The sequence below is a fragment of the Mus caroli genome, unplaced genomic scaffold (genome assembly GCF_978045245.1).
Source record: "Mus caroli unplaced genomic scaffold, Mus_caroli_1 scaffold_11, whole genome shotgun sequence".
Taxonomy (NCBI): Eukaryota; Metazoa; Chordata; class Mammalia; order Rodentia; family Muridae; genus Mus; species Mus caroli.
The window spans coordinates 80611929-80628062 of NW_028227266.1; the positions used below are offsets into that span (position 1 = coordinate 80611929).

Consider the following 16134-nt stretch of genomic DNA (forward strand, 5'->3'; position numbering starts at 1 on the left):
TACATATTTTATAATATTTAAAGTTTTTAAATTTGTAATTAAAACTGAGTATACAGACTTTAGGCATCTTGCTTGTGCCCATTGTTATTCTAATAACAAATACTGTTTGCCCTGGAAATTAGCATAATTTCCCATTTCATTCCATAATGTAGTATTTTTAACTGAATGTCCCCATTCTTTGACCTACTTCATACAAATTAGATTGCGGTTTGCATATTTGAATACACAATTTTGTTAATAATTTACTGTGTTTTCAGCAACTCTGTAGCTATTTCTATTTGTGTATTGTATGAAGTGCTTAACCTTATCTCATTAGTTCTTATTCAGTGAACCCTGAGGTATCCTATCACATCTGTAATGTCTGAACAGTTTTCAGTCCACGATGGTGGTCAGCTTTGTGTACCTGTGTAGATCTTTGGAAGAACTAGAGAGGCAGAGGCAGAGGCAGCTGGAACCAGAAAGGTGCATTGCAGTAAATATTATTTAGGAGTTTCTACTCCACTTAGATAATTTAGTTCTCAAATAAAAGACAAAATCCTCTATATCTATAACAAGCCTTAAAGCACTAGAGCTGGGCAGATATCAATCCTTTATGCTATTTTGTCTAGTTTCCTGTCACTAACCCTGAGATATCATTTGCTATGTTCTGCCTGGGCCACTCCCTCTCCAACTTGCTGGTCCTCATCCATCTACCCCATGGCATCTTCTTCCTTCCTCTTCTCCTTCTCTAGTGGTTTCTGCCTCAGACCCTAAATCCAGGACCTGAAGCCCTCTGCCTACCTCCTACCTCACTAATGCCCAGCTACAAGCTGTAGGCTTCCTTAGTCACCAATAGTTTTAAATTAAAGAGCAAGATTTGCACAACAAAAGCTGCCATATGGGAGAATTCACTTTTCTTGAGGGAACTAGACCAAGGGATACAGAATTTAGCATTACAATACATAGAAACAGACTAAATCTCAAAAGAGGTGCCTGCTGGATGATCTGGGAGTGGGGGAAACTGGGGGAGTGGGTAGGAGAGAGAGAAGGAGAGAGAGAGAGAAAGAGAGAGAGAGAGAGAGAGAGAGAGAGAGAGAGAGAGAAAGGAAGAGGGAGAGGAAACAGAGATAAAGAGACAAGAGAGGAGAGACGGGGAGACAGAGACAGACAGAGACAGAGAGTGAGATGAGAGTAAACTGAAAGAAGAGATCCTTGACCTTGTTCCTTCAGCTGTGATTCTGCATACAACACTGGTAGTCTGAGGTGTGCTTTTATATTTAACTGCAAATTCCAAATAAGGCCAGACCTACTGCACCTGCCAGTCTAAATTGGTAATCAGGAGCTCTCACAATCATCTCCCCACACTCCAAAAAGGAATTACCACAGAGAGGTTTGTAGTTTTTGTTTTTTTAAAATTTATGGAGTTTTCTTAAACATATATTTCTTTAAGACCTAAACACTAAAGATCTTTGTTGCTTTACTGTTGGTATATATGAAATATTTTAGGTGTGGCTCTCATAATCCCTGAGTATAATGCTAAAATCACCTGATGCTCAAGAGGCGCCAGGGTAGTGTTAGCAGAATCTAAATGTGAGGGATTGGAGTAGGGAATCCATGGTTTTTGATTTCAAAATATTTGGGTTATTTTCAAAAACAGCCAAAATTGAAGCCACTGGGTTAAGGGAAACTTTTGCTTTCATTATTAAGCATAACTCTTCTGACTGCCGGCTTATAGTATCGATCCCATTTCATTTAAGTTCTTCTATGTCAATGAAATACACACAGACACACTCCAGCTCTGTACTTCTGTTATGTGCTGCTCTGAGCTCAATGTTCCACACCCAAGTGCAGTCATGCGCTGTCTGATGCAGGTACTGGAGGGAGGGAGAGAATAGAGAGGTGCTGATTGAATACTTATGAATTTCACGTAGACAGGATGATTAACGCTTGGAGACGTCTTCTATAGCATAATGATCAGATTTAGTAATAGAGTTTTTGTAGAGATTATTAAAAGAATGGATGTTAAATATTCTCACCACAAAAATGTTAGCAATTGTTTTTTGTTAAGTATAATTTCAACAAGCCAGAGAGAATAACATACCTGGACCTTCCCTTTGAAGGGGAGAAGATACAGGTGTGATTTCTATAGGTAAAAAGATTACAGATAAGAAAGGACAGTGGATCGGTGGCTTTGCATATTAGGTATGGTTGGTTTAGAACTGGACTGTTACTGCGGCTCATTTGTATGAATGGTTAGCAGTTCATATTCCAGCTTTGTTTTGCTTTTTTGATAGGACATGGTCCTACAAACTAAGAGTGGGGACTCATGTGCCACTCTACCCTCCATCCTGGAATGTTGAATTACTGAGTCTCCTGCAGGCAACAACCATAGCTGCTATGAGTTCACATGTACAAATGCAGTGTCCAAAGGGATCGAAGTCTGTATGTATCTCAAGTTGGTAGCAGAACTTAGGAATGTGTAGGACTCTCACCCATGATACTGGTATTGAAAACATAAAGGGGTCACAGAAATTAGCCGAGGCTTGGAATTACAAGAGGTGAAGAGACCCCACTCGTGAAGATGCTTCATCAGTTATATCAGAGATCCTGTGATTAAAGGAGTCATAGAGAGAAACCGAAGCTTGCCATTATAAGAGACCGGAAGAGCCCACTTGTATAGTTATAACCTCAGTTGTAGTGAAGACTCTAATATAGCAACCACCAAAGAAGACCCCCACAGTGAAGATCACCAAGAACAGTGACAAGTGTAGGGTAGAACTGGCTTGAGCTTAGCCACAAGATGCATGAGCAGGGAGTGTCAGCACTGCAGAGGGGAGGCTGCCCAAGCCTGGGGGTGTCAGCACTGCAGAGGGGAGGCTGCCCAAACCCCTTGGAGCCCAGAAGATCATGAGTAAATCTCAGATGTGGATAGTTAACTACTCAGAGTATTGATTTTGCTTTTGGTTTGATATGTAACTCTGCTCTCTTGTTCTCTCTTACTCTTAAGAATGTATGCAGCTTGTTTTGAAGTTTATAGGAGCTCACAGTTTAGAGACTTGGGTTTTTAAAGGAGAACTTGTAATATTAATATGTTGAACTTTTTAAAGACTGGGGTACCTACACTATTTTAAGTTGTGATGTAAAATAAGATTTTGGAGACAAAGGAAAATTTATAGTTCAAGGTGTTGTTTCTATATCAAATTTGACAAGGAGTAGATTGTACAGGTTAGTTTTGTCAACTCAATACAATTCTAGGCAAACCTAAGAAGAAGGAATCTCAATTAAGGAACTGCCTCCAACAAACTGACTTGTGGCCAGATTTGTGTCATATTGTCGTGATCAAAAATTTATATAGGAGATCCAAGGCTACTTGGGGTGGGGCCATGCCTAGCCTGGTGATAAGGAAAGTAGCTAAGCATGACAGAGGAAGCAAGCAAATAAGCACCATCTTTCTTGGTTTCTTCTTCAGTTGTCCCTACCTTCAGGTTCCTGCCTAGAGTTCCCTCAGCAATGGACTGTTTGTAACTTGTAAGCCAAACAAACCCTTTTTTCCTACAACTTGCTTTTGGTCTTGGGGTTTAATATAGCCACAGAAAACAACTAGAATAAGTATCGAGGCCAACAAGTCAATGAAAATAGTCCATATCAGTGCACTTTGAAACAAAATTAATATATTTTATTGAATAACCTACTGGTCATATATGAAGAGAAGGACAGGGCTGTTTAAAGGGGAATTAGAACAGAAACTATTTTGTTGATTCTGTGTGTCACCCAGGGTGGCCTCAAACATGCTGTGTAAAACAAGCTACCCTTGAAATTAGAAACATCCTGGCTCAGTTTCTCCAGTGCTGGCATTACAAGTACATCATGCTCAACTTGAAATAGAGTTATTTTTCATTCAACAGTGATGGCTGTATACACGATTTAACTATTCCTACAGAAATTATTTCACACTTTAAAAGAGAAGAGGGGGCAATTTAAGGAGCCATTTTTTTCATTTCTTATTGGTATCTGGAAGATACATTGTCAGATTTCTCTTGCAGTGAATAATGTGTTATATAAAAGAGAATGATTCTAAATGCATATGGCAGTTCTAACCTCCCAGGAGACTCTAGGGGTTCAAGGCAGACTCCTTCCACCTGGGTTAAGAGCATTCACCAGGATTCACAGTACTTTGGACTCAGATAAATAAATACTCCTAGATCCTGAAAGACACTTAGAGGTCTGTATTATGGATTTTTATCATGATTGTCAACACTTGGAGGAAACACAATAGTGAAGATTACACCACAAAAGTAAAAATTAAAGAATATTTTATAATTGTTTTCCATTTCTTAGGAATGCTAGATTATTTAATTGGAGATGATAGGTGCTTTTGCTTGCTCATTTGTTTGTTTTATTGGTTATTTTATTTGTTTATATTTCAAATGTTATCCCCTTTCCTGATGTATACTTCGCAGTTACCTGGAGACTGTCTGAACTGTCATTAGTTCTGAGTCGGAGCTAATAGGCCCTTCTAAAGAAGGAGCTTAGGGAAGTGGAACTGCCCAAGATAGCCTTATTAAAAGCAATGATGTCATAATACAGGGTTAACCAAGAGTTCCTGAATTTGTAGGATATTCCCTTTCTTTAGAAAACAATTGCCTTAGAACCCGTGATTGTCTGCAATGTTTTAGGAAACACATGTTATTCTAGTGTAGCACACTGAAAATTTTAATGATATTTTAACAAGGCCTACATTCCATGGACCACTTACAATGTAAGTAATGTACAAAACAAAAACAAAAACAAAAACAAAAACAAAAACAAAAACAAAAACAAACAAACAAACAAACAAAATAACTCTTGAAACTAGACCAACTCCAGAGCCAATATCTTATACACAATAGGTGGTAAAAATGCTCAAGTCAGAATGGGTTTATATTCAGGCAGGCAGCTCAGACTTGGTATATTTTCTGATTAGAATTCCCATCTGTTTCACTGAAGCAAATACACATTAATTAAATGTGTGTGGCTTGCAGACAGCCATAAGGATCTACAGAGTCAAAGCCTACAACTGTTGTTCAACTTTCCATGTTGTCTTCCTATAATATTGATGTGATTTAAAGACTGAAATTGAAAGATAAAAGAGTTAGGGTTTGAATTAACATCACAAATGTTGTGTGTGATTTTAATTATGATAGTAAGTTGACAATTTAGTCTGGGTGTCTATGGATTGAACGTTTATGGAAAAACTCAGTTATATTTCTCAGTACAGTTGAATTAAAAGTGAATGTTGAGAATCTACTGAAATAGAGAAAATAAGCAATAGATACTTGAATATGTGATGTTCTCGCACTCTGGTGCTTGATTTTGAAGACTAGAAAAGGACAAAAGTCTGTTTACACATTAGGTACCTATGTCTGAATGGAGAGGCAAGATATCTTGAAATGGCTCCATTAATTAATTGATCAGTTCATTTCTTATTTGGTATCTAACTTATTTCTGCAGTTCCAATAGTGTCTGTATTCAAATTACAGACAATAACACTTTGAAGCAATAAGCAAAGGAGATCATAGCCTGTTTAAAATAATGTAGAAAACAATAAAGCAGGCTGTGGTGGTGAATTTCCTAGAATGGAAAAGAACAGAAACGTTAGACTGGGCGGGCAGTGAGCCACTGTATAGAAGGAGGTTGTTGAGCCAACTTCTTAAAGAGCAGTCCACTCAAGTGACCTTGAGAAAGGAATGCTGAGCAAGTAGACACAGGCCAGACTGATTGTGGAACAGTAAGAGAAAGGGTCATTGGTGCTGTGTTAAAAGCCAGGGAAGAGGCAAACGAACCACATATGTGGGACTTTTCTCAGTGCATACAATTTTTGTGACAATCGAGAAATCCTTTGGTTAAATTAATGAGGAGTTTTAACCTGATTAAACCTGTGATTCTGTGTGCACTGAATTGGTGGGAGAGGCATTAGAACCACTGGGCAGGAAGGACTCTGTGATATCACCAAGGAGGCAATAATAACCTGGGCTAAAGTGGAATGGATAAGTACAATAGTAAAGTTCCTACCTAGGTAATCCATGGAAAGAGATTGGAGCAGCTGTTGAGTTTAGGAATGTTCAACAACATGATAAACACAATGAGAGAAAGGAGGAAGGCATTCTGGAAGTTTAGAAGGTGATAATTGGAATGGCACAGAAAAGACCAAGCAACTCGTCTCTCAAAAAATTAGCACAATAAATATAAATTCATATACAACAAGGATTCTCCCATTAGAGTCATCTGAGAGTTTTAAAAAGAAATGACTTTGGGGCCTGTGCTTAGAGAGTCTAGTGTACTTGGCATTGAATATGAGCTGAGTATACAGGGTTCTAAATGAGCTAAAACAGTTCTCATGTGCAGGTTAAGACTAAACATTAGAGAAGTAAATGTTTCAGAATAAATTCTTGAATCATAGAGATGGAGAATCTAGTAAGGAACAGGAAAACATGCTAAATGAATGAATTTTGGAGCAGAGAACAGCAGTGCATTTTGAGACATATATTTACTTTAATTCTGTGTCTGAAAAATGAAAAAGAATGTATATATGATGTAAATAAGAGAAACTCCTGAAATGTTTATTTGAGATACAAGTTTGATATCTTCCACATGGAAACATTGAGCGCCTGTCTCAAGGTTGCTCAATTGAAATATATCCCTTTATGATGTAACTTAGGGAAGTATTGCAATGGCTGAAAGATTTTACTGTGCTAGATTTTGTTTTTTAATAAAGAGTTTGAAGTAGTTACTTCTAGACAGCTTTATGTAGTGAACTGTTTTAAGGAGGAGAAAATGATGTAAAGATAATGATAAGAATCTACTGAAAAACAGTTTAAGTTGACTTTGGCCAATAGAGTAGAAAAGAGTGTTGTAAAAGATAATGAGAAACTAGAGTGTGTCCTTTTGAAGAAAAATCATGACACCAGGACAAAATGTGCTTTTTCAGCTTGTAGTAAAGAACCTTGGGAGGGTTCTCTAGAATGAAAACAGAAGATTAACATAATATTCATTTGACATATATTACACATGTTGCAAGCAGTATGTAATCTGTAGTGTATTCCTTTATATTATCTAGGTGACAAGTTATTCAGACAGAGCAATTGGACAGGAGGCTGAAAGTTCCCTGTGTATCTCTGCTCTTTACATGAACATGGAAATAAAAGAGGCAATGATGTAAGGGTTTAGTTTGTTTGGTATTACTTAGGTCCTACTTCGAACCACACACTCAGAGATATAGCAATAGACCAGGAAGTCTTTTATGGAGGTCTTTTATGGAACACATATTCTTAAGGGTGAAGACAAAATATATCAGTGGGAAATATTCATGAAGTGATAGTGACAGGCTTGGGAACTGAAATGGCAAGATGGGGAAAAGATTGATCTGGAAGCTCCCTTAGCTTGGAGGAGTTAGAGAAGTTCTGAAAAGATGACATCTAAAGAGATTTTGAATGACAGCAAAATGGCCTTGAGAAAAATTGTGAATGAGGCTTTAAAGCAGGTCACATAGAATACCTACTGCCAGGAAAAGTTCTAAAATGGGAGCAGACTGAACAGACTTAGGAAGGTAGGCAGGATTAGGATGTGTTAGTGTCTGAATTTCACAGAGTAGCTCCTCAAGTTTCACACATTGGAATCTGAAGGATGGCCTGGATGTCAGGATAATGAAGTTAAGCATAGGGAAGCACTGATTGTTTTGGGCTTGGGAAGTTTTAGGGGCAGAGGTCAAGTCTTGTTGAGATAATAGCCAGAATGTGACTTGGATAAAAAAAAAAGTTACCCACAGTTCATATGTTCAATGTCCTGAAACTTAATGACATTTGGGAGAGGCTGTAGATCCTTTACTGGCTGTCCCCTATGGCATTAAGTGAGTCACTGCGGGGCCAGCTTTGAGATTTATACTTCTGCCTTTTGTCTACTTAGATATGAGTAGTATTTTTATGATCCTTCTACGTAGGACAAACTAGTTCTTCCATTATGCCTTCCATTCTATGAAGGGGTTAAGTCATCTCAAATGGAGCTGAAGCAAGTGCTTACTTCTTTCCTATGAAGCATTTGTTCATGAGATACATAACTAAATGAGTTGATGTATAAAGTCTGAGTGTTTGTTTCCATGTGGATGTTCCACTCTGGGTAGGCAGCATGCCGGGCAATTGTGAAAAATTTGTTCACTGTACTGTTTTTGATTAAAATTTTTCCAATAAATCCTTCATTTTACACGATATATCCTAAACCTAAATATTAAATTCAAACCAGAACTAGTTATTTTTTAATTAAATGTTCGATAAAATACTAATGATTATTTTGTAAGAAATAATGTATTATAGTGCCCCCAGTATTTAATAACTGACAATAGCCAGACTAGTGAGTTGAGAACAATTGTGATTAGATATATAGATTTGAGAGTCTGTTGCTAAAATAAGCCATTAGGATTGTATGATGGAGATATTCAGGATGGTAAAATAGATTGGGAAAACCACAGGTACAACAGGTGCATCACTGAAGAAAGTTCCTTTTAGGGAGCAGGGAGATGTCTTAAGAGAGAGACAATAAGGAAATCCCAGAGCATGAACACTTGAGATCATAAGGAATTGTGGTGTTATATTGCCTAGGATACAGTTGGCTCACAGATACACGTTTTGTTTACATTCAGAAAAGACACTTCAGTCAAGAGAAATCATTCCACGTGGCATTATTTCTGTGCATATGGTATTTCTCTCTTTTTTGTATATTTAGAGTTTGAATGATCATGTGTGTTGCTATACTTGGGTAAAGTATGCTGAAACCTTTTCTTTGTCAGAATATTTCACATGTGCTCTGTGATATGCTAAAATATATCTCCCTGAGGAAGAAGCAAACACTTGCTTTTAAGCTGTTAGTAGTCCCCAAACTATTGATTATCTTATACCAAGTGCTTAAGCCTTAAGATCATATAAATACAGATAGCATTGACTGAGCAGGTTATATTTAGGTATATATATATGTGTGTGTGTATGTATATATTATAATTTTTATTTATAGAACAATATATAATATATTATAGTATATCATATATGAATAAAGTACACATGTAAATAGATTATATATAAATAAATAATTACAATAGATTATATATAAGTAAATAAAAATATTGACATAAATATAAATATATATTTTAAAAGAGGATATAAATTTGAGAAAGGAGGATCATGTAAAGTTTAGAGGGAGAAAGGGGAAAATATGTAATTTTCTTATAAATACTAAATGTTATTAAAATGGAATTATGAAATGGCCTTTAATAACATTTTCTGTTTGACCACCAGGTAGCATAAACATTACTTTTACATTAGTCAATGCATGAGTATATGTTGGAATAATGATTATTAATGATTAGAAGTAATAATTGAAGTGTTAAAATATACATGCTTATGTTGAGTATATTTGAATGGATGTTAATTCATTTCAATCGTGAAATACGTGTGTGTGTGTGTGTGGTGTGTGTGTGTGTGTGTGTGTATGTATGTGTGATTCTTTTGACAAGTATTCAAATTACCAACCACATAGGAGGCAAGCATCAAGCAGGAGAATAACCACATGAATAAACTCTTCCCTTTGAAACGTCTCCTTTCGGTCACTAATATATTCAAAGCAGGTTAAGGTGGGTAGTACCGAAGTGTATATAAAACTTTTCTCAGCCTGGAGAGAAGTTGGAAAGTTCCCCCAAACATATGAAGCATGAAGAAAAATCAGTATGCATATGGGAAATGGTAACTGAAAAATCAGTTATGTGGAATAGTGTTTCGTGTTTTCATGAAGTATATAGCTTATTGTTACATGTACAAAATGAGGGTGAAGATGAAGGCAACTAAATAAAGAGGTTGGGGTGTACAAACATTGGTGGAATTCGTGTGCTGAGGACCTTGGAGGTGTCTGTTTGGTAGCAGAGAACAGAGAATGCGAGAAGTATCTGAGCATTTCTTCAAAACAGATGGCTTCCAAAGTGGTGCTTTAGTGATGGTAGCCTAGAAGTGGGCAGAACTGGAGGCTGATTAATCAGGTAGGTGAAGATGTTGCATTAAATTGGTCTAAACATGGCAGTGGTATGAATCAGCAATAGGAAGTGAATGCAGGAGGACCTAGAAGACACAGATGCCATGATTATTAATTTTAAGTTTCAGTTCAGATATCTAAGCACTGTACACTTTGTGGTGAGATTATTTTTATCAGTTGACTGAACATAGCAGATTGGGCTGGCCTCATCCAATAAGATGAAGGCATGACCAGAAGGGAAAGCTGATTCTATTCTAGTAAGGAGCAGTTTCCTCCAGACATTTGGGGGAATGTAGGTCTTTTCTTTATTATAGATTTAATCTGAGCCATCAGTTTGTTAGTCTGTATCCCACCTATGTTTGGAATAGAACTTATATCTTTGGCTTTTTGGGTCTTCATCTTGCCTAGTAAATATCTTGGGATGTCTTGTTTCCTTAATTGTTTCTACTTTTCTCCTCTGTACAAACACACACACACACACACACACACACACACACACACACACACACACACGCACCGCAAATTTCATGTGTTTCTTTGGAGAAACATGGTTAATACATGTTTAGAAGTAGAATCAGTGTAATAGGGTATTTCACATTTTGTGTAGGGCAGACAGAAGAAAGGAGATTTGGTTTATTTATAATCTCATACCTATGGACAGAAGGGTTAGTGAAATCAGCTGTTACAGACATAAATATCTCTATGTCTGTTTATAGATACTTCTTCAGTTTGATAATCATAAACTTCGTGGGGCTTACAGTGAATACAGAACATGTTCTCTTTAATCAATTGCATCTGGATGTAATTTTAGGGTTGCTGTAAGGACTATAGAAATGAGTGAGATAAGACATCAAAAGTGATTTGACTATGAATATGCTTGATGAAAATAAAATACACACATTTTTTGAAGCAGCAGTGGACATTTCTAGGGCAGGATATGTTATTGGCAGGTACTTGATTATATTTCAGAACTATTTTAAAATGGGAAATGGATTTAAGTTAAATTTTTATTAATTATTTTATTTGTTTATATTTCCAATGATATTCTACTTCCCAGTGTTCTTCCACAAACCCCTCATCCCATCCTCCTCTCCTTTTCCTCTATGAGGGTGCTCCTTCATCCACTTTCCCATTCCTGCCTCACTGCTCTAGCATCCCACTATGGTGGGGCATCAAGCCTCCACAGGATCAAGGGCCTCCCTTCCATTGATCCTAGATATGGCCATTCTCTGCTACATATGTAGCTGGAGCCATGGATCCCTCCATGTATTCTTTTTGGTTGGTGGTTTAGTCCCTGTGAGTTCTGGGTGGTCCAGTTAGTTGATATTGTTCTTCCTATGGGGTTGCAATCCCCTTCAGCTCCTTCAGTCTTTCCCCTAGCTCTTCCAGTGGGGTCCTTATGCTCAGTCCAAGGTTGGATGTGAATATCTGCATCTGTATTGGTCAGATACTGGCAGAAGTTCAAAACAGAAAATGTGAGGTCTATGGTTCAGGAAAATAAAGTAGAATATGTATAGGATCCAAATATAGGAGACACACACACACATGTAGAACTTGTAGAGAAAATATGTAGGTAGTATTTGTTACAGCTTTTACTTAACTCATTCTCTATATGTATGCATAAGATAGGTATTTTACTGTAGATTTCATAAATTGCTAGTATTTTACAGCAATAGTTTATATTTATCAAGTATATAATGTTCACTAGAGTAGATTATCAATTTGTTTATGTGTATTTTATCTCTATCAAATCTACTGATAAACATGTTAGGAAGATCATATATATCAAATTGGAAAGTGGTTATCTTCAGTACTTTAATACAATAGTAAATTTAAAAATTGTCCTCACATTCAGAAGAATTTCTATTTACTCAATGATTTTTGTTGTAGTGTTGCTTATGTTCCATCTCCTGTGCAGAAGCCTTTTAATTTCATATAATCTCATGCTCATCATTTCTGCTATTGGAATCATTGATTATGGTTATATCTAGAAGGGTTTTTCTTAAGATATCCTCAAATAGTTAAATAGTTACGAGGTTTCAAGTCTTTTTTTTTTTTTTTTTTTTTTTTGATTTTTTGAGACAGGGTTTCTCTGTAGTCCTGACTGTCCTGGAACTCACTTTGTAGATCAGGCTGGCCTCGAACTCAGAAATCCACCTTCCTCTGCCTCCTGAGTGCTGGGATTAAAGGCCACCACGCCCAGCAAGGTTTCAAGTCTTACTTTAAATGATTTATTGTCTGAGTTGACTTGTATACCGAGTGAGAGATGTGGATTTTATTTCATTTTCTTTATGTAGATACCCAGTTTTCAGCATCATTTGTTCGAAAGGGTATCTTTTCTCCAATGTTTGTTTGTTTATTTTCATTTTCTAAAGTCCTCTGACTATTACTGTGAGAATCTCTATCTAGTGCTCTGTTCCTTTTACACATCTTAGTTTGCATCACTAGCATGTAGTGTTGCTACTCTGGCACTGTAGGGTATCTTGGAATCAGGACTAAGATGTCTCTAGCATTCCTCTTTCTGATTATGTATATGACTGTTTTTAGTGGTTTTCAACCTTCCTATTTCTGTGACCCTTTATCATACTTCCTCATTCTGCTGTGACTCCCCCAACCATAAAATTATCTCATTGTTACTTCTTACGATAACTTTACTATTGTTACGAACATAAATGATCATTCAATCCCCAAAGGGATTCTGGCCCACAAGTTGAGAACCACTAGTTTAAAGTCTTTTGTGCTTCCCTAGTTTTTATTTCATTCTGAGAAGAAAATAGCTAGCATGTTATTGGAAACTGCATTAATCTAGATTACTTTCATTAATATAACCCTTTTAACATCGTTCTGCTTATCTATGATTGTAGGATACCTTACTATTCTAGTGCATGTTTCTCAACCTTCCTAATGGTCTGACCTCTTAATATAGGTCTTCATGTTCTAGTAACCCTCAGCCATGAAACTATTTTCCTTGATACTTCATAACTATAATTTTGATAGTTATGAATCATAATGTAAATATTTGATATGCAGATGGTGTTAGGTGACCCCTGTGAAAAAGTCCTTCAAGGTAAGAACCACTGCTCTAGTATTTTCCTATTTATTACTTATATATTTTCCATAGGTCTTCACTCCTTTGTTAAGTGCAACACTATTCATTAAAATAAAAATGATTCTGAATTTTAGATGGACTGGGATGGTTGGAGTGAGAGTAAAGGGTTGGAAATCATGTAAATACAGCACCCATGTATGAAGTTCTCAAAAATAAATCTTTAAATATCAATGAGTAATATTGGCACTGAGGAAGTTGCTCACAGTCAGGTTCTCTAAAGGAACAGAACTGGTAAACTTAAGACACTTATACGTGCTTGTGTGTGTGTGTGTGTGTGTGTGTGTGTGTTTGTATTAAAAGGGGGGTTATTAATGTGGTTTACAGGCTGTAGTCTGCTGTAGTTGAACAATGTCTGTTTTCTGATTGAAAAGCAAGTATCTGGTTCAGTCTGTGGGACATGATATCTCAATAGTCTCATAGTTTCATTCTGGTGCTGGAGCTCAGGGATAGCCTAGAGAGCTGTTGCTTTTGGGCTACATTTGAATTCAATCCCAAGGAAATAATTTCTAACAACAGTGGAGGAACAGCTAATAACAGGAAGGATGGGATTACCAGTGAGAGTGAAGCCAACAGGTAAATGAGAAAACTTCATTCACTCATGGCCTTTGATGTGGGCTGCCACAAAAGAATAAATATGCTCCAGATTTAGAGTGGGTCCTATGACCTCAGGAGATCCAGAAGTACAGTGGCTTTCCAACCTGAAGAGCTAAACATGAAAAATTCCTCACAGGTGTACCCACCTGCCTGTGTTTTAGTTAATTCCAGGTACAGACAACTTGACAACCATGAGTAGCCATAACTCTTACTATGTAGCTTTTGGTAGTTTTCTTAATCAGTTTGAGTTTACATTTCTGTCTAGCAAATGGAGGGGGTCATAGCAACATATCTCCTAGTAGTACTTTGAAAATATGTTGAATATGATTAATTTTACTATTCCTTCATTCAATCTGATAATATGACTTTAATACTATAGTATGTACCATGTTAAACATCACCACAGTGCTCATTCACTGCAAGGAGTATCTTCACTGTGTCTAATTTTTTATATTGTCATCGCCAACATGTACTCCCTTGACACTTTGCTTAGGGTATTAAAATGAAGCATCCAGAATAATTCATAGTCAGTGTGAGTACTGTTCTCCTCTGGCACACACATGGATAGAGATTACTCCTTTCAAAACTGTGCTGCTTAGGGACGAGGAGATGCTCAGTGGTTAGGCGCACTTGCTGCTCTTGCACAGTGTCCAGAAGTCACATTATGTGCCCCACAGCCACCTGTAACTTCAGCCAGAGGGATCTCTTGCCCATTTGTGGCCTCTGCACACTGCACTGAGTTCTACAGACACATGTACATACAGACTATTGAAAATAAAATAAGTCTTAGAGAAAAAAAAAAAAACCACACAACTATTTCTGTTCTGTACGGAGGAGAAAGCCTGGAGAGACTGTGACTTCCTAGGAGTGTGCTTGTAAATGAACGAGAGCTACCATCTGAAAATCTAAAGACTATCTCTTTAGAATTTCTATTTTGGCCTCTATGCAGTTTTTGTAGTTTGCTAAATGCTTATACACACGTGGATGTTTTATGAAGTGTTTTCATTTAGAATACAATCCTTGGCTGGTCCCTAACTCCTTCAGCTGCAGGAAGGTGATCCTCCTGTTGCTTTCTGTTTCAGGGCCCGATGTGCTCCCCACGTTGTCAGATCAGGAACCGACAAGTTCTGAAAATACATTGACACTGATGGATGACTCTGGGTGTGTTTTATCAAATGAGCAACCTGCAGAATTATCCCAGCATTTTGTGGAGAGCTCCGAACCCCCACTCCTCCCGCTGCCTCTTGAGAAAAAGCCACGCACGACCCTGGAAAATCCTCTGTCTTCTCACATGCAGTTCTTTCAACATCTGCTGGAACTCAAGAAATGGACAGAATCCAGTAGTCTGAAAGTATACTTAACCCACTTTGAAAAAGACTCTTCCACAGTTTCTGATTCAGTTTCACAGTTGTTAGATGCCCTGATCACATTTTACAGGAACCCCAAACTCCCCTTCTCAAGCTTTTGGACAGAGGCTGTTGGCACATTAGCCAGACTGGCAAGTGATTTTAATTTATCAAATCATATTTTTAAAAGATGTTTTAAGAAGTTGGAAGAATTTGAAAAAACTCTACTCCAGGCTATTTTAGGGAACAACAGTATAAACCGGGTAAGTAATATATTCTTCCTCCTTATGACCCAATGTTTAATTCATTTCTATGAACATTCCTATTGGCGGAGCTATGGGTGGTTCATTCACATTTGTGGCTGAGAGTCTATGGCTGGGCCTGGTGCATTTGTGTATATGTCTTCCTAGTTGCATGTTTATAGCTTTCCATTGCTACTGTGTTGTACTGATAGAGATGTCTCTGCCTCAAGCTTCTGCTGCCTCTAGTTTGAATTCCTTAACTCTTGGGGATGTTTCAAATTTTTTTTAATCCTTTGACTGTTTACCTTTTTGGTTTTCTCTTGATTTTGCTTATTTGCTGTTGGTCAAAAGTTGCAGTCCTATCCAGATAAACACTAATGCTGAAGGTCCTCCATATTGGTACTTTTTTGAGAAAGTTTCTTACACCTGCTCTCTGGAAAGGGATGTGAGGGGAAAGTAAAGACAAAAGTTATTAACATTACAAGCCCTAGGCAGGGAACCAGAAGCTGGAACAGTCTGGTATAAATGTCCAAAGTAAAGTCCATTAGAATATGTTGAAAGGCTCAAAATTATCTTTGGCATCATCTTCCTGTTTCTGGCCTGTATGGCTGGTCTCAAGAATGATGAACCTGGGATTTCAGGCTTTTTGATAGTTGCTGAAGTGACTCGAATAAACAAGACACCCTTCCCATATGGATTCTAGGTATTTGGTCATCATTCAAGTTTTAGCTTAAAACATAATGGGTCTATCTCTGTTTGTTGTAAGTAAATGCCACTCTATGTTGAGATCTGATGTCTTATATCTGCACATTATTAT

The 16134-nt window shown here is 37.3% G+C and overlaps 1 protein-coding gene across 1 annotated transcript in view; it reads left to right on the forward strand.

Moving 5' to 3' along the window:
- Window positions 1-16134, forward strand: part of Mei4 (meiotic double-stranded break formation protein 4) — a 150852-nt gene that overhangs the window by 40794 nt on the left and 93924 nt on the right. Inside the window, exon 3 of the mRNA XM_021173376.2 lies at window positions 14812-15338. Coding sequence (XP_021029035.1) covers window positions 14812-15338 — 527 coding nt within the window. The remainder of the gene's footprint in view (window positions 1-14811; window positions 15339-16134) is intronic.